General features: G+C 36.5%; 1 protein-coding gene across 3 annotated transcripts; it reads right to left on the bottom strand.

Annotated features, from left to right (window-relative positions):
- Positions 1-576: 576 nt before the first annotated feature.
- On the bottom strand, positions 577-19620 carry LOC145994189 (F-box only protein 8-like). 3 transcript variants are annotated; one of them, XM_083130287.1, is made up of 7 exons: positions 19467-19620; positions 17662-17847; positions 13748-13898; positions 12583-12709; positions 8055-8173; positions 6784-6968; positions 577-904 (listed from the first exon to the last, which is right to left on the bottom strand). In XM_083130287.1, the coding sequence occupies exons 2-7, from the start codon at positions 17777-17779 to the stop codon at positions 705-707; spliced, it is 900 nt and encodes a 299-aa protein (XP_082986413.1). In that variant the 5' UTR covers positions 17780-17847; positions 19467-19620; the 3' UTR covers positions 577-704. The 3 variants fall into 3 exon arrangements, with proteins under 3 accessions (XP_082986413.1, XP_082986412.1, XP_082986411.1); XM_083130286.1 differs by lacking the exon at positions 19467-19620 and adding an exon at positions 18888-19009; XM_083130285.1 differs by lacking the exon at positions 19467-19620 and adding an exon at positions 18892-19009.
- Positions 19621-19839: the final 219 nt, after the last annotated feature.

Here is a 19839-nt window from a genome sequence, read left to right as displayed (position 1 = left end):
GGGATCGAACCCGGGATCTTTAGCATGGTAGTCAGACACGTTACCGACTGAGCCACCGCAGCCACCCTTATACATCTAGTCTAGTTGTTTTCCATTTCAAATTATATTTAAAACTTGCATGTGGTAAGATAAATATATAACAGACATAATGCTAATAATTTCATTCTGTACATTCTATACTATTTTTGTACCAAATTGCACAAGCATATATTTCTTTTTCCTCGAATTTGACTTGCTTTTCTCTGTATAGGGGATGTTTCCGGATTTACTTTAAGAAAGCTTCATTTTTAAAAATAAAAATCTTTACTTCTTTAAAAGAGCATTGCTTCATTACTGACAAAAATCTGCCATAACTATTATTGAGAATAGCCAACCTCTGCAGTTAGAACAGCAGAGGTCCAGGTTCAAATCCCAGCCTGAATATAGGTGTTCTTTGTGTGTGTCCCTTCATCAATTTAGTCATATCATCACTCATCTTTACGATTAGCCAAAAATAGCAGAAATACGAAGTAAAATAAACCACGACAATCAATATTTTTAAGAACAAAAAAAAATGTTAATTTTTCTTTTGTCAAATTTATTTATATTTACAAATGTTATATTATTTATTCAACATGACACAACAAACACAATCTAATTCTTATCACAAAGTTATGTTTTATAAATTATTTTGATCGTCACACCTTATAAACTACAACAATACATTAATCTTCTGTATTTGGAGCAATATGACCATCAAGGTAAATGTTATCGTACAAATGTCCGTACATTTCATCATCAAACCTCTGCACCGCATTCCGAACATTTCTGATGAATTCTCGTTTAGACATTTTATTTTTTACATGGGGGCTGGATAAGTCCACAGATAGAAGGATAAGGGAAAAGCAGAGAATGTACACGACATCTGAAAGAAAAAAACAGAACTTATATAATGCTCAAGTTTCACACACAAAATTCTTAGTGATACAAACCTGATCATTCTTTTTTGTTTGCAAAATTACACATCAAACATTACTATTTTTTATTGGTTATACTTTGGTTTTCTATCGATAGTTCATCACAGTCTAAAAACATTTAACTGCACATTATTTTCCAGAATCTGATCTCAACATTCAGTATTTTATGAGAATAATTTTAAAAATAGTGATTACTGACCAATATGCCCACTGTTTTTCACTGGTATCAACAATTGTAGATTCAGATAATGTCTTTATTCCTGCCTCTACACATGACACATTGTAGTTCAACAGATTGACATGTGATGGCAGCACTGCACTGACTAGCCATATTGAGTAGTGCAATCTAAAAGTATATCCTCACAAAAAGAACAAATTGGGTTCATCAAAATCCAAAGTGCATGTGAAACAAATACTGTTAAATGACAGAGAGAACCACCTAAGTTCCAACAAGCATGCAACAAGATTAAACTGATGTTTCTTATTGTGTATGGCTACGATGTTATTTTCCTTTGTCACACAATACCGAAGAGAGTTACCGTGAACAGTGAGTATTACAGTAACTTTCTGGAGAATCACCTTCGTCCAGATTTTCATTGGATACGACCAACACTTCTGCCAAGACATCCGATTGTGTTGCACCACAACTCAAGGTACCATGTTGCAAATTGTGTGGGACTACTGCTTCAGCAATGGGATTAGGCGAGTGCTAAAGTATCCCCCTATTGTCCGGACATGAGTTCTTGCAACTATGACTTGTTTCAGAAGCTACAAAATTATCTATGAGGACGTTGCTTCAAGCTCATCAGTTTAAATTTAAAACTAACGACCTTCAAAGTCCTTAAAAGACACTCTTTTAGGTCTTAATAAAGATCTGATGGCATGGGGTGGTCCCTCTGAGATATACGGAAAAATGATTCCGCTGATGGCATGAAAAAATTGCCAGAAATTTGACAACATTTGCTTTACTCGGCAGAAGACTATTACGAAGGATTACAATAACCTCGTCTCCACAATTATATAAGTAGACATTTATGAGCATGTAATCACTTTTTTTAAAATGATTCTCTTATATATGTTATTGTTGTTACTTAAAATACATATTTAGTGCAAGACATGACAACAACAGAAAAATCTTCATCAAACATAATTAAAGCTAACACAATTAAGCCTTGTTTCCATAATAACCAAGAATCCAATATGCTGACCAAGGCAGAATTTATTTTATTTTAAAAGATAAACTAAAACCATAAACTTTTTTTTTCTTTTTTGTACAGAGTCTGAAGAAGACCTTTCAAGAAGGCTGAAATGTAACATTTACAGGGAGGTTATTTCAGTCGTTTACCGTCAGACCGTCGTCCGCCACGCGCCCCCTTCATACAACAGTTCCCGGCAAAATGACTTGCAGGAAGTCTGTAACAGAAACCACTTGCTTTGTAATGTTTCCACTTTTCACAATTACAGTTACAATTACAATTGAAATAAGCACGTACCTTGTCGCAAGGATGCTGGAAAACGTGTCCTCCCAAATACAAATATTTCTGACATCTAATCTTAGATTAGACATCGCTACTTTATCCTCAGTTGTCACGACAGTGCCGGCAGCTTATCGGGGATCTGGTGAGTTGTCAGCCGCGAGAGGGCGCTTCATACTGAACGAACGCGACACCTGTCGCCAGTGATGCCAACCATAGGGACATCTCCCTATGCATAGGGACTTTTGACTATATTTCGCCCCACGTACGGACAGATTTTACCAAATAAGGGAAAACGTAGGGACTTTTTTCAATCTTGGAAAACAACATTTTATTGTGGAAAGGTGCAAAGCTTACTCGCCAGTCATTTGCACTTTCTTCATGCTCGGTTTGGAATGAATGGATTAGTTTATCTGGATACTTTAGCAAGGAGGAGAAAAAAAGAACTAACCAACAATCTCCATCAGAATTTTGAAACATGTTATCGGTTACCAAGAACTTTCAAGTCAAGTTCTTTTTTGAAAACATTTCCACTCTCGCGAAAATGGTGCTAACATTGCCACATTCTAACGTGGATTTGATTTGATGTGATTTAGTTTATTTTACTTCGCGTTTTGTGCCTCTTGGCTAATTTGCGAAGATGGGGATGAGTGATGAAATGATGAAATTGATGAATGGACATTCACAAACAACCAAGCCCGACCGGGATTCGAACCCGGGACCCTTGGCGTCGCAGCGCAATGTGCTAACCACTCGGCCACAGGGTCGGGCATTCTAACGTGGAAACGGAAAGAATATTTTCAATGTTAAGTGATACAACAACAAAAAAGAGAAATAAAATGGGACCAGAATTGTTCAAGACTGCAGGAAATACAGCATCACCAACCAACATCTATGAAGAGATAGACAGCAGCAGCATGTATGACTTCAAGCAACATAATCAACAGTAAACGACTTAACGTTATTCATTAGGGGTGTGCGGGATCTCGAAAAGTCAGGACCAGGATTGGGGAAAAAAATTTCCCATCCCGATACTGACTTTGGGAAATGACTTCCTGACTTTTCCAGATCCCAAGCAGTCTGGAAATACCAAATGGTCACTTTAATAAGTCATTAATTCTCGACGTTTTCTGCATTGTAAATTTCTGGAACTGTAAGTTTTTATTCTAGAAATGCAAAAACAATCACTTAAAGTGAACAGCAATTTTTTTCGTCCTGAATGTCGGGATTTAAAAAAATTCCTGTCCCGACCCAAAAACTTCTGTCCCGCCCACCCCTATTATTCATTAAGGCAAGAATATACAATACCGGACCATTCTGTAATTTCTATGCTACGTCTTATACTCACGAAATAATTAGTCGTGATGATTTATCTCAAGATAACATGTTCGGGTGAGGTGAAAAAATTGTTCATTAATGTGTAGAAGTTATGAAATAAGCTTTTCAATTCTTGCAATGATTCTCAGTATACAAGTATGGTAGCCATATTTGTTGATATGAACAATTGACGACGTTCGCAATTAGTTACGCTGTCTACAGTGTTGTCACACTGTTGATTTCATACTTGGACAGCATGGATCGTGTAAGAATGGCGGAAGAGAACAGTAAAAATGTTTTTAATGTTGTACAGATTGTTAGGTGGAGTGTACATGAGGATGGCCGTGGACTAATTAATAAACGTATATTGCCCAAAGAAGGTGCTTACATGTGACAGCGACAATCACGATGTAGAAGAACATGTGGAGTGTGGACTGATTTGATTACAGGTAAGTTTGGCAATAGTGCATCAATCGTAAAATTACAGGATACAAAAAAGGCATTTTCTAGGGATGTGACGAAGCTGAAAATTTACCGATGCCGATGTACTCACCGATAATTTTTGGAACCGATACCGATGCCGATATTTAACCGATTCCGATACATAAGATTATTAAACAGAAATGGGATGTTACTTTCAGCATGACAAAAATAAATTTGCTATGTACATTTCTATTTGCATATCATATGTATATACATATATATTCTCAAGAGATGTGAATGTACATTTGCATCTACAACATGTTATGTGAACCTTTAAGAAGAACATGGATTCTCAAGAGATTAAACATTAGTACACAAGCAGTTCATTGAAATGCAACATGAATTCCTGTTCTGCCAGATTCAACTTCAGAACCACGAGATTGGGAAGCATTTCAGGAAGTAACCTACTTCTTCTCTTATCTCAAATCTGTTCAGCAACACTGAACACTCAATCACTAAATACTGGTGCAGCAGGTATGCCCAAGTATTTTCTCAGCACTTGCTTCAGGTTTGAATACTCATTTTTGAATTTCCAATACAACTGCAGGATCCTGGTTCAGCAATGTACTGTCTTATTTCCGATTTATAGTTAGGTTGATCCTCTGAATGAGTTTGCAATAATTTTATTACAAAAACTCTACAATAATGACAAATCATAACCAAATTTTCAATAAATCTTACAAAACTAGAATATAAAATTATTAGAAGGTAAAAACTCTAGTATAATCTGTACCGGTTTAAATATCGGATACCGATACCGATGCCGATGTGTCAATTTCGGCCGATTTTCATACATCTGTAATCGGCTTCGCCACATCCCTAGCATTTTCGATGATGAACGTTTGTCGTTAAAGTTCTACGAAAATAAGATTTTTTTATCGGTTCGTAATCATAATTAACGCAAAACTATTCACGGATAGCCCCACTAACTATTCTAGGTAAGGTTAGGTTAAGTTAGGTTAGGCAAGGCAAACATAGTTAAAATTTGGGGTCGTAGTAATATCAGGAATGCATATTTCGTTTTTTAAGTATTGGAAACACAAAATCTTCCAGTAAATAAAAGCAATCGTGCTGATCGAAGACCACTCAATTTCACTTATTTTGCAATTTCTACACGTGACCCCCAAATTTTAACTTCAAATTCGTGATTAGGAGGCCTCAATTAGTGAGTATGCGAAATACTACAAATATCGGGGAGGGGTCCTTTATTGTAAATTTGCTCCTTCAATAATTGTGGAAGGCCCGACCCTGTGGCCGAGTGGTTAGCACATCGTGCTGCAATGCCAAGGGTCCCGGGTTCGAATCCCGGTCGGGCTTGGTTGTTTGTGAATGTCCATTCATCAATTTCATCATTTCATCACTCATCCCCATCTTTGCAAATTAGCCAAGAGGCACAAAACGCAAAGTGAAATAAACTAAATCAAATCAAATAATTGTGGAAGCACCGAGCAGAAAGATTTGGTAAGTAAATGTGTATATTTTATCTTCTGTTTTGCATGGTCATGGGGTGTTGTTTTCTTTAGTCGCTTTACTTGGCGTAGGGACATTGCCGATAAATGGTTAGCAACACTGTCGGCTACCAGACGTAGTGAGTGTACCGTACCCTCATGCACACTTCTGTTTGCGTTTATCAGTACGCAAGTTTTTTATACTGTGTTATTGAGTTAGTGCTATTCAGTGCTAGTGCTTTATTGTGTGTTAATTGTTATTCATTCATTAGTTATGCCGCTAAACAAATATAGTCTTGAACAAAGAGGTTTTTATGTACGATAATTACGTGAAAACGAACTTTTGCAGAAAAGTGGTCAGGCAATTACGAGACAGGATCTCTTGAACCTAAGAAACGTGTTGTATTGCTGTTCAAGGTGGTCATTTTCAACATCTCTTATAACACAGGAGGTTAGTGATCATCATTATTATTACTTTTAAATATCATTTTACGCTTTCAGTTTGCTTTATGCGCCGGGATGCTGTCTTCCCTTTCTGTCAACTGAGGATAAAGTAGCGATGTCTAATCTAAGATTAGATGTCAGAAATAAGGTGCCAGAAATAGAAATATTTGTATTTGGGAGGACACCTTTTCCAGCATCCTTGCGACAAGGTACGTGCTTATTTCAATTGTAATTGTAACTGTAATTGTGAAAATATTACAAAGCAAGTGGTTTCTGTTACAGACTTCCTGCAAGTCATTTTGCCGGGAACTGTTGCATGAAGGGGGCGGCCGACGGTCTGACGGTAAACGACTGAAATAACCTACCTGTAGTTTGTGTTCTAAAATAAAATAAATTCTGCCTTCGTCAGCATATTGGATTTTTGATAACTGAAGCCAAAAAAAAAAAAAATTGAGCAGTATGATGTGCTATATGTGCATTTATGTATGGATAAGAAACCTGGTCTGTAACGTCAGGCAAAAATGTATTAAAATCATTTTAATATTGAATAAAGAATGGATTGGTGAGTAAGAGTGATATTTGGCGAATCATTTAAGACACAAGCGCATGATATTTTATAGAAGCATTTACTCCCCATCAATCAATCAGTGAGAAACTTACCCTGTGTCAAAGTAAGATGTGGATTGCATTGACAAAATCTCTTAGAAAATTTTTCCAGCAGTGTTTGGAGGTAATTTCCCCTGTCATTTGGTGCTTGAATTCTCTTGAAGAATCTCCTTAAAGCTAATGGCAAAAACTGATTCTCGTAATCTTGAAGCTCGACTAGTTCATCCAATACATCTCGCCTGGAAAAGAAATACCAGTCAATTGTAATGAATAGCAAGCAGCTGCGGAAGAAAATATACATCATGTTTCAGGTTACATTCTAGGGCAATATTAGCATTATCTATCAATCATATTCATCTTCCGTTATGCATATTTTAACACGTTCGCTGCCAGTGACGCATATATGCATCATGTAAGGTTGTAGCTGTGTGCCTTTGACGCACGGTGCTTGCCCATCAGCGACACTGCATTTAAGTATTTCATGGCACATTGCTGAAAGATTGTTTGAAATAAATAGCAGCTTGGTTTCTCATTTGCACCTCTCTCTTAGCATTGTTGTATCGAATGGTATTATGATATTATAGTTCTTTTGTCACGCATCAAGGCATCGTTTGACAGCAAAGAAATTGTTTTTAATTTTAACATTGCTAGTCTGAAACATTACAATTTGTATAGAGAAAAACACTGCATTCTGTTGTTTACAATGCCCAGGAAAGACAGGACTTTGCATTGAACTTTGTCTTGCTCTGTACTATAAGTGAAGTAAATGTATGGGAACTTTCACAAGCAAACCTATAAATGTAACATTGTTTTTACGAGTAACTCTGTCATGTTACAAGTGTTGCCAGCCACCGTGGCACAGAACACTATGATGCTAGGGGTCCCGAGTTTGATCCCAGCCTGGGCATGGGTGTTAGTGAGCGTCCCTTTATCAATTTCATCACTTGTCCTCATCTTAGCGATTAGCCAAAAGTGGCAGAAAAGCGAAGTAAAATAAAATAAATCAAAATCTAATAAACTATTGAACCAACTATGCATCAATATAGCCATTTCAATATATTATACTGCTTTATATAATAAATATGTATGTATGCATGTAATGCATCACTTGTCAGCTGATCTCCGGTCGGAACTTTGCTGTGGCCAAGATCGAGAATGCATGGAATCCTACCTCGACACCAAGAGTCTCTTCGTAATATGGTAAAATGTGCAGGGGATAGCTTTTTTCCATCTTGCAAGATTCAATCAAACTACAGTAGAATTTTGAATGAAATAACACCAGTAGAAATATGTCTTAATTAATATACTGCATCTATAACTTTTACCTGACATCTAAGAACCTCCTCATTTCTCTCGGGTTGAGAGAAGCAGTAGAGTGGAAAAATTTGGCAACATCTTTTGAACTGTTCTTCACTAAGCCTTTCCGAAAGAAGTATTCCATTCCCTGTTGAAGAAAAAGGAAGTGGAGAATGATTGTGAAAACACAAATAAGTTCACCTATTTTACATCATCCTGCATTACGCTTTCAATCTTTATGGTCCCAATAGAGGAAAAAGTTTGAAATTTTAATTTTTTCACCTTGGAAGTCGTGATGCATGTGTGTATACAGTAGGGATGGACAGACATTTTTGCTGATACAAAATTTACCAATACTGCTGAAATTAACATTCTGCAGGGTGTTTTTTTTTAAAAAAAAAGGTAACAACATGGTTTGAGTGCTACATGTTACCTTTTCTAACACACTGTACCAGTACAAAAATGCAAAATTTTCATGAAGACCCCAAAATCAGAGCTGACCACATGCCTCAAGGGGTCCTACGCTAGTTAAAAATATGTAATTGTTTACGTGCAGTTTATTACGAGTTAATACGCAAAGCTGGTGCTTCCAATTAAGAAACTAATCTGATTTTTTCAAACTTCATAGATTGTTTTGCACTTAAAAAAATTCTAAATTCTAAACAATCGTATTCTTGTATGTACACATTAATAATAATAATTCTAAACTAAGCTCTAAAAAAAACGTGTTCAAATATTTCAATCAACAATATTTAATGCGCAATAATGGTAAAGTAAACAAGAGAGAATTATGATAGAGAATGTTATTGAAAATGATTAAAAATTGTCACTTTGATCGGAAAAATAATAGTTGGATATTGAACATGCCTTGTTTTGTAGCTAAATATAATGAACTTCGCACCAGTGGTACATCGGAAACAAAAAAAAACCACTAATGTAGAAACTTTTTTTAGGCTGCCGTAATTCTTGGTTTTAATCTTTAACATGTCCTTATTGCTCTTCAGTAAAAAGATCAAATTTAGGAATTGTTTATTAATTGTAATAATGGTTGTATTGTGATGATATGGGATACATGTACTTCGACTAAGGAACACATTTCTTTTGTTTTTTACACACCTCTGAAAAATTTTCGTTATAGGTCATGCACCCAACTTACGGCCAGCCCTGCCTAAAGTACTCAATCATCTCCTTAGTAAATGTATGCAACCAGGTGATTGTAATGAGTTTTGTCTTAGAAAACAGGATGCTTATTTAAATATTTACCTTACAAAACCCAGAGTATATAAATTATACCTTTAAATTCATAACAAATTGGTATAATCTTGCACTAATTCAAGGGATTTGTATGGAAATGTTAAGCTCATTCAAACAATCGGAAATTTTACTGACATGCCAATATGTCTATATTGGCTGATACCAATAGTACCGATTAATCTGCCCCTTTCCTGACACATACAAATGTGTTCTGCCATTTGGCGCACACAGAATCTCTAGTGTATCGTGCCATGGCTACCACCTGGCCAGTAGCTCAATTGTTATGGAAATTATGCAATATGCTACAATATGTTGTTGAGACGCCATTTATTGCTTGAAAATGCACAAATGAAAACACACATGGCTATAAGTCAGATAAAAATTATTGCACATTACAGCATACTTCTGCACACAGCTTTTGTTCCTCAAAGAACTATTGCCATTGCTACGATTTTTTGATTATGAAATTCCCTAACATTTTCCAGGTTTTCCAGTTCAAAAATGAAATTTTTCCAGACATGTTTATTATCATGATTTTTGCTTTTGAACCTTGTGTGTTTCAATTAAATATATAATCTGTTAATTATTATGAATATTCACTTGCACAACTTTTTTTTTTTTTTTGTACACACAAGAACACGTGAAAATTCGAAGAGTAAAATGTAAATTACAATCGGCATCAGATGTTTTGGATGCTACAATCACGTGCATCTAGCCTTCAGGCTAAGGTAACACAGGTACATTATTTCACCATAACAGATCTCGCACAATATAAAAACAGAAAAAGTTCATAAACCATACACAATTTTTCATTTTCTGGCAGATTAATAGTGTCATAGAAAAATGCTGCTTTTTTTGCTTACATTTATAAGTACACAGCATCTGGAGAAATTTTTGTTGCATGTAGGAATTCTATAGGAAATGCCAACAAGACTAAGATCTATAAAATAATAGACAATAACCTCTTCTTCACCAACCTTCCAATAATTATGATCATATTGTCAAATATTTTCGATTTTGAATCCACCCTCTGGGGCAATTCGCACATTACGGACAAATGAGACAGATCGCAAACGCTTGGCAACATTGTTAATATTTTGTTGCCATGGAGCGCTTTACGAGGCAGCAACATGCTTTTTGTGTTCATGCGTTTTATAAAAATAATGATTCTTATGTTGTTCTGCATTGTTTGTACCAGCTTCATTATAACAGGCAGGAATGAGAAACGTCCCAATTACAAATTTAATTAAATATTGGGTGGGAAAGTTTGAAAACACTGTAAGCACTCTGATGGGTAAACTGCCGGGACGTCCAAGGCCATTAAGATCGAACAGAAACGTTGACCGTGTGCGTCAGTCTGTTAGTGAGGATCCTCACCAATCGTTAAGACTGCATGCAGCAAGTTCAAGAATAATTGAATGTGAAAACATGAACGGTCACCATTTGTCCAATACTCTTTTCCACAAATAAAAAAAAAATAATGTTTAAGCTTTCTTTTGGTAAATTTATCTTTATACGAAAAAATTAAGAATTTATTTTAATAGTTTTAAAAAGAAAAATATTTCTGACACACCCTTTACTTTAGTAATCAATCAGATATCTGGACTGCAAGTTTTACTTTGATATTCTTTTTTAATATCTAGAATTATAAAAGTGAAAATTTATTACAGAAATTCAAAGGAACCATAATTTTGCACAAGACTGAGAATGGTAAAAACAAAATAATATTTTTTGGGAGTGGAATCACAAGAATCAAATCCAGAAGTGGAAGTGAACTGCTTGTTCATTTTGCAACTTTCTCAACTTTATCCTAGTCCAGGAGAAGGCTTGAAGAATAAATAAACTCCTTCCAAATACACTTTGGCAAACAGAATTGCAAAGTTGGCACTGAATATGCGATGGGAAAAATAATAAAAATCCTAAAGGAAGAAGAGTTTGTCACAGCCAGGGGGTCACATCAGAAGAGGTACCCCCTCCCCCACATCAGTCATCCAGGCTATTAAAAATAAGTCAATGGATGTCCTCTCATTTAAATTTAACAGTAAATTGAATTTTTGTAAAATAAAAATTGTCGGGCTTTACTTGTTTTACATGTGTGCATTGCTCTCGCAATGGAGCACAAATATAGAATTGTGACTCTCGTAAAATTCTTACCTAATGAATGAATGTCTCCGTAGATTCCAGAATAACGACTCTTCATTTTGAAATAAATAGTTTTAAAATTATATATATATATATATATATATATATATGTGCCGTTGCTTAATGAGATTGGTCGTCACATAGCAGAATCCCCTAAATTGACAGAAACTAGAGAACGGTTATCATTTAGGGTTGCAAACACTAACCTTCCACGATTTCCCAAAGTCTTCCTTAATTTACATGCACAAGCTTCACTTGTATTTTGTCAGCAATGTGTACAGCATATGAACCCTATCTGATGAAGCGTATTGCTTTCAAATTAATATAATTAGCGAGAAGAGACATCAAAATTTCGAGCTGGAGAGGAAAAGATGCAATCTTATGCATAAATAACTTGAATAGCTTGGTTTCTTCATTGTGGCTATGTCAGTTAAAGGCCAGCTTTGTAAGCTGGAATGCTAGGTTCGAATCCCCGTGTCTCCAAAATATTTCTTCTTACCAAATGGGTGCTACATAATGTATTTTATTCTCGTCACACCAATTGCAGCCTGAAATTTTGTTATTGTTTGCATGCCAATAAGAAGATATGTATTGAAACTACTACTCGTTCAGAGAACGTGACTGTTACTCGAGACTACTTGAAATTGAGATTTTTTTAGTTGCTGCTAGGCCTCGATATTTAAAAGAAGTGCTAAATTGAAAATTGTTGTGTGATAAAACACAAAGAAAATCACTGAAATTAAGTGAGTAAGTTGTGAGGAACATCAGCAGATGTATTTTAAGATGTTCCTTCATTCACGTGTCACTCTCCTAGCTTTATACATAGATAGATAAGTGACGCGATGAATGCTCGCACCTTAAGAGTAATTTTCGGATGGGAAAGAAAGAAAGCCTGGTCCAAATTGTAATGTCAAGACGTGCACAGGTTGTATATGTTATTATCAGAAACAAAGAGAATTAATCAGTAAATTAAAGATGTGTACTGAAACAATTAAAAAATATTAGCAAACAGAACTATAAATATAACCCACTTTTTCCATGGCAGTCAATTTGACTGCTGTCGCGGTTCTAGTTATAAAAAAAACATGGTTCTAGTGTTAAAAAAGCTCACTAGAAAACTTTACAGCTAGTAAAAACTAAACAAAATTCATTATAGCATACCATAAATGAATCTGCATTAAATGTTAATGTTCCTTCATCGAACTGCAAGTATATTCTTCTATAAGAAAAACCAGGTCCTTTCTTTGCATCATATATTGAAGCATAGCCCCACTGGTTTCTACACAGTCTAAAAAGAATAGGAAAGTTTATTACAATTTGTCTTTCAGAGAAATAATACATAATGCAGGGTGCTCAAATACACAGAAAGTGGCATTAAAAAATCAGCAATTTACGCTGTATATTATCCATAAACTAAAAACTAAGAGTATTAGAATTAAATGTCAAATTATATTTAATGTTAAAAGCTCAAAAAGAAACCAGTCACATAGATGTGCTGGTATTATTTAATTTACCAGAAACAGAATAGCAATATTTGAAAGAGAAATATAAAAAAATTTAAATGTTCCCCTGTGCTTTACACCATGCCATGAAGGCGTATAAGGTGTGTGGAGCTAGGGCCATACAATTTCCTGTTCACGGCCGAAGGTGGAGGTGATGTCATCAGCACCACGGCCTTGGCTACCTTTACCCCCAAGAGTTTCCTCCAGGTACCAACCTTACACGACACTGGGTGGGTGCCGGAGCAACTTGAACAGGTGGAAAATATCACGGTTCTCCCCTGCCGGGGATCGATCTTGGGTCTCTCGCACCGTAAACAGACATCCTGACGACTGTGCTACCGTGGCTAGCAGTGGGTACGATTGGGTTCCAAAACTGGGGGGAGGGGGAGCAAGGACAGTTTTCTTTCCCCTGGTAGATAAGGTTTAGCATAGTGCAGTGGTAAAAGTGGCAAAAAGTAGGGGGCAGCCCCCCCCCCCCCCCTAATCACTGGCGGCTAGCCAAATGTTGCAAGTAAATGACAGTATTTGCTACATTTATTTTATTCCATTTCTTTAAACGGTTCTCTGTTTACATCCATACATAAGGTGCATTGGTATGGAAAGTCAAAAGGCCTCCGTGATGGCGTAGTGATAACGCTGTTCTCTTGTAATCAAGGAGTCCTGGGTTCAATCTCGCTGTGGAGGCTCAATGCATTCCACGGATTCCACTTACAACTGTAGGTTCAGTCCCAATCAGCCTCTCTCAGCATAAGAAGTAAACTCTGCCATTGCATTATTGAACTATCGTGTTACATATTGCACATGTGCACCACATTATATCTTACCCTTGCCAGAGAATCTCATCTTGAGCCAACCCTTCCCAAACGCAAGCTGCCAGACAGAGATCTGTCGCATTCAAGTGGGACAACACTGCAAGTCCAAGCTCTGGAGGCAGCTCTGCCAGGTCAGGAAATTTGTCTTTGTCACGGTCACCTCCTGGAAAGAGTAACAAAATATTATCCACAGTACCTTACAATAGAGATAAGGGTCCAAGTTCCGATTGTTTAATCCCAAACTAATCATTCTACAAACACATTTTGTGCATGGTTCGATTTATATTTATGTCTGTAAGCACATACTTCTGAGACTTAGTGATTTTCCCTTTTGTATACTCCGATATGATTCTTTGTGAGCAGCCATTTGTTTACTATCATCCTGGATATGGACTGCGACTGCAATCCACTCATGGATGTCCACAGGATTTTTTCCAGGGAAAGGGGGGGGGGGGAGCAAGCAAGGTATTATTTTTTAGGGGGCAAAGGAGGCATATTTTTCCCCATAATAGTGATGCCCCCTCAAAAAACACCATTTCAGTCTGAAATTATCATGTTTCTTCAATGAATTTATAATAATTAACATAAATTACTGTGACTGAAATCAGATTATGTGTGAAATATATAATTTTTAGGTGGACATTCATTTTCCCCTTCCAGATGTCCATGCATCTACTTCATATACATGGATGAAAAGGGATATTATGTCTGTAAGAGCTTTCCTTGCTAGGTTAGGGGAGGTCAGATTTAGGAATCTTAGCATTAATAAAATTTCCCTAAATGGTTTTGTTGTTAGGTTAGGTGGGTCAAGTTTAGGGTTCTTAGCATATAAATGACATCCATTAATACTTTAAACTCTTCATCACATAATATCTGATCTCAAGCACAAAACCCACTTTGCGCTTCACACTAAAACCTACTGGAACGGAGTTAATTATAAACCTAGAATGGCTGCTCATTGCAAAGCACAAATGCTCATGTAAGCTACTTTTCAAGCTCTCTCTTTCAGAAATACCATTCTAATAGTTTCTCTAATTATTTGTACATATTTAAACCCAAAGTCTGCTGGTATTTTCAACACAATATAATCTACAAAACTCCTCAATAAAACTAGTATGAAATACAGCGTGGTATTTGAAAAATTTCCAGTTGGGCAAGGGAAACATAGATATATTATATGATATACCCATTACATTTTCCCTCCATGTTCTGTGATCTGATGTAGATATCATAACAATCAGGAAGGGAGCTTGAATTGGCCCACTGACCTTTCCACGCCATGGAAACTGGCTTTGCTCATTTCAAGTAAAAAAAAAAAGTTAGCATTCAACACAATAAGGACAGTACAAACTGAGTTAGAGAAAAACGTAAGTGTATAATACAGGAACCTAGTTATGTTTTTCCATATACTATCATTTAATACAACGAATATATGGTTCCACATTTTTCATATTCCAAGAATTACGAGTTTTATGTGAGAAATTCAAAAACAAACTTTATGACAATTTTTTTCCCTAACTTTCAAAGCTCTTTCTTGAATGAGGTGTTTAAAAGTTAATAACAAAATAGTGTACTGAAGTACATAGTTATTCTAACTGTGATATGTAAAAAGAAAAATCCACCACTCGTCTGGAGGTTTAACTAGAAGAGTCTCCTCAAGGATATAATGGTAACAACAAATGCAGAATAAAATTGCTTTATTTTTAAAAGTTGTATCGCATTGTTTTATGAACAAAATTTTAACTAAGCTTGCCTAACCTAACCTTACCGGAAATGGTTCATGGGGCTATCCGTGAATAGTTCGTGGGGTTATCCGTCAATGTTTTGTGGGGCTACCCGTGCATGGTTAGTGCGGCTACCCATTCATAATGTACTGATCAGAAGGCCAAAATTAGTTAATCTACCAAATATTAATGAAATTCAAGATACTTTCTTACCCTAACCTTACCGGAAAAAGTTTCGTGGGGATATCAGTTAAATCTTTTCACAATGAGCACATATTGTAACAAAATATAAGTTTTTTACCACTAGCTTCCTCACTGCCCTTAATGCCACTTTTCTAGAAGAACGCTCGAACACTGTTGCCAAACCTACCTCTAATCAAAGTCCGCATTCCACATGCTCTTCTACCTCGTCGTTCTCACTGTCCAAGCAAAAACTAATGCTCTGCAAGTAATGAAGGAACACTGTGGCAATGCTGTAGACAGCCCAACGAATGCCGAAAGTCACTTGTTCATATGATCAAACATGGCTGTTATGTTTATGTATGGAGAATGATTGCGGTAATGAAGAACGCAATTTTGCAACATATATAGACGTAAGTGTACAATTTTTACACATGACCCCCAAATTTTAACTCCAGATACGTTACCAGGACTGCATATTTAGTGAGTATAAGAAGTAGGAAAGGAATCTATATTGTTCATTCATACCATTTTTATTACTCAACAATAATAATAATGATAATTATATTTCTACTGCAAACTTTTATCACTTGTACAACACAAGTTTGGATATGGCTTACGGGAAGAGGAATAATGGCTATACATGTACAGAACACTTGATCCTTTAATAGTGCATGTAAGAAAAGCAAAAATACATGATTAACAGTTTCATAGATCGGAGACACATTTAAATCGGATATTTTGTGTTTCTCGTGGTTAGTACTTACCAATTATATATTGCGGAACATAGTCGAAGGTGCCATTATGCTCTTTGCACGAAAACAAACACATTTTCTGCTAAAATAAGCCATTTTCCTGAATGCTACGGAAAGCACCTCACGGTGCGATATCGCTTGCTTTGCGAATAATAACGCTTCTTTTGTTTTCTAATATCATTGTTTCCAACTCTATCGTGATTGAAAATTCCTATGTTCCACGAATTATTGGTTTTTTTTTAAATTATACTTTCAAGTCATGAAACATGCAAAGTTAGTCAGGTTACGTTAGTAAAAAATAAGAGATTAACTTACCCTTACATTATGTTTCACATATTTATTCCATGACACATCCTTCTTGCCCGCAGCCGGCTCTCCGACATCCGTAGGGTAAGTAAATTTTTTTTTTACGCTTTCTGTCACTAATCATTCACGGGAACAAAGTATGCCTATGAGGTTAGGTTAGGCCTGTTAGGTTAGGTTCCATTAGCATTCATTTCACCCCTAAATATGTGCTTCATCATCGAAAAATGTCCTCAGTACGTTCAATCACGTATATCCGGACAACATCGGTTTTTCTCCTCCAGGAAATTTTTCCTCGCCTTGGGATTTAGTTTGTTGAATTCCTTATACAATACTCCAAGGGATCTTCTACGCCCGATAATAACCTAAAGTCACATCCATGACATGCCATTTTCTCGATAAAAAGCTCGCGTTTCTAGGGAAAAAAACGCGTTTCGAAAAAAAAAAAATGCCTGTTTCTCGAAAACCCCACGAACCATTCACACGAGGTTAGGTTAGGCCTGTTAGGTTAGGTTCCATTAGCACTCATTTCGGTCCTAAATTCATCCAAAAACCATTTTCCTTTCTCGAAAAAAAAACCGCGCGCTTCTCGAAAAAATCGCGCGTTTGGAAACCCTGATTCCACTAGCGAGATCGCGTGACTTCGATGCTAGAGGCATCTGCAGGTTCATGTTGGAAACAACGGCATGATGTTGTCGATTTTCACAAAATGCGCAATATTATTGCATGAAAAGTGATTATTTATTGTTCTGCTGCAATGTATGATGAAGTTGTAGGAAGAATATATATTGACGAAGGTTCTAAACCTTGGAGAAACTCATTTCCATAAGTAGTTTTTTGTGTAAAATTGAAGAAATGTGTCTTCGATGCATGAAACTGTTACCAATACATGAAAATAATCTATCATAACTTTGGAAAGTTGCTGGTACGTTATCGATGCACTGTGATATATAAAAAAACTTACCCTTTCTTCTTCTTGCATAAACGGACTGATGATCTGGCTCAAATGCCAGTGGCAGAAACCTGAGGATGACTTCTGTCTCAAATTCAGCTGGAAGGAGTCTCCGAATGGCTTGCCCCATTGTGAAACATGATGTTTAAAAATCAGCTTCTCATTATATACAGGAACATTGCATTGAAAAATAAACTTCTAGAATGAAATTTTTAAAAATATATTAAATCATAGCATTCAGCGCATTAAATGGTATTTATGGCCACTAACCTGTTACTTAACATGCACTGCAAGTCATGATGACACTACGAATAGCCTACATGAATGATTGAATTTAGTAGAGACAGATTAATCCCCGGCCGGTTCAAATCCGGGAACTTTTCTAACGGTTTAAGCGGCCCCGGCGCCCACCCAGCGTCGAATAACATGGGTACCTGGGGGAAACCCTGGGGGGTAAAGGCGGTCAGGGGCGTGATGCTGATCACATCACCCCCACTCACGACCGGATCAAGAAAGTGTGGGGCGTTACCCCCACACCCCCTATACGCCTTCATGGCGTGGTGCTATGCACAGGGGAACACTTTACCTTTTTTTTACCAGATTAATCCTGTATGTTTCAATAAGCAGACACATAAAACACACAACAAATAACCATCAAGTGGTGTCTACCATGAATGCTAGGATGTACATTTGTGAGCAGATTGTTCACAAAATTACTGAAAATGTTACACATTTAAACTTTACCTTACCCTGCAAAATACTTGTAACTATCAACCTTGCAAAGATTATCATGTCTGACAATTAGGTCAAAGGTAGTATGATAGTGTGGGAACTCAGTGTTACAAGTTTATTGATCGATTGTATTGTAATCATACGCAGATGCAACAGAATATATCCTGAAAAACACCTCTTGAGTTTGCTTTGTAATTACAAATTGTCCAACAACAGGTTTGTCCAACGATCAATATCGGTGGTTTCAACAGTATACGCTTCATTAAATTGCTAGCGATGTTCACACAGAGTTGTTGACAATCTACAAATAGTTTCTCGTAGCAAGGATATTGTTAGTTGAATGTGCGTAATTAGGCCAATACATTAGTTCACTGTTATTTGCACTAGCAATTTCTGTGCAAGGGCTTGCACCTGCGGTTACTTTGACAACTGATGGAACACAATCCCACAGAAAAACTTTCCAGTCTATGATTACCTAAAAACTGCTACTTAATAAAACCACATACTCACTACAGTACACGTTACTTTATGCCAGTGGCTGTAAAAAAAAAAATTAAAAGTACGAAAAATATCTGCACTTGGCTGACATTATCAAGACCTTCAATTTACTGCTTTCTCCAATAAATCGCCCCGCGACGCATCGCATCGCATCCACCTGATCTTCAGAGTTGCAAACTGTTATTATTATTAATCCTCAAATTCGTACAAAATAATTAACGAATGAAAAACAATAATGTTGTGTAGCAAACAGGGTTATACTGTGCTAACTGAATAACAATAGCAAAAATATAAGTTCACTTGCTTTCATTAAGTACGATTCATATTTTCCCAATAATACAGTCTAATATTTTCATCCTCTTCGGCAAATACACCGAATTTAGTAGTTTAGTAATTATGTGGGCAAGACACCTTACGACAGATGATTGTAATGCAGTGTGACATGAGCAAACAGCAAGATATACCCAGTCAAATAACAATTACTCAAATTTATTCGAACCTAGAGTAAAACGAGTAAGGTTGGAGATCTTGACTGCAGTCGACAGTAGCGACCCTTTAAAGCGAAAAAGTAAATAAATAATTTTTACCTTTAATGCAGCGTGCGAAACTAATCTTTCGCTCCCATCCCAGTGCCTGTTGTTGAACTGATGAACAGCCGTATATTATGGTGTGTGTTTAGACATGTAGTTTCTTCGTCTAACGCCAACATTGTTATATAGCCTATCCTGTAATCATCTGCAATCATATCCAATTTCTCGCCATGTAAAATGTGAAGACGCAGTGACAGCAGCTTCCCACCCTGACAAAACCAAGTTGGAAAACTTCCGTATGCCAAGATGACGCTACACAAATGAGGTGTCACTGTATTTATTTACAAAACTCACAATACGAACGTCCATGGCGTAACTCTCTTGCGTGATTAGTTGCAATGAAATTAATCCCGCTGTGTTACCTGTAAAT

The sequence above is a fragment of the Lepisma saccharinum genome, chromosome 10 (assembly GCF_977018435.1).
Source record: "Lepisma saccharinum chromosome 10, izLepSacc3.1, whole genome shotgun sequence".
NCBI lineage: Eukaryota > Metazoa > Arthropoda > Insecta > Zygentoma > Lepismatidae > Lepisma > Lepisma saccharinum.
This window is presented reverse-complemented; position numbering and strand designations above follow the sequence as displayed.

Excerpts from the sequence above, each read along its gene's own strand:
- LOC145994189 (XM_083130287.1), bottom strand. The coding sequence starts at position 17,779 with ATGGGGCAAGCCATTCGGAGACTCCTTCCAGCTGAATTTGAGACAGAA. Across the intron at positions 8,174-12,582 it reads TTAATGCAGATTCATTTATG|GGAATGGAATACTTCTTTCG; the intron begins GTATGCTATAAT and ends TTTCTTCAACAG. Across the intron at positions 6,969-8,054 it reads AGGAGGTTCTTAGATGTCAG|GCGAGATGTATTGGATGAAC; the intron begins GTAAAAGTTATA and ends TTTCTTTTCCAG.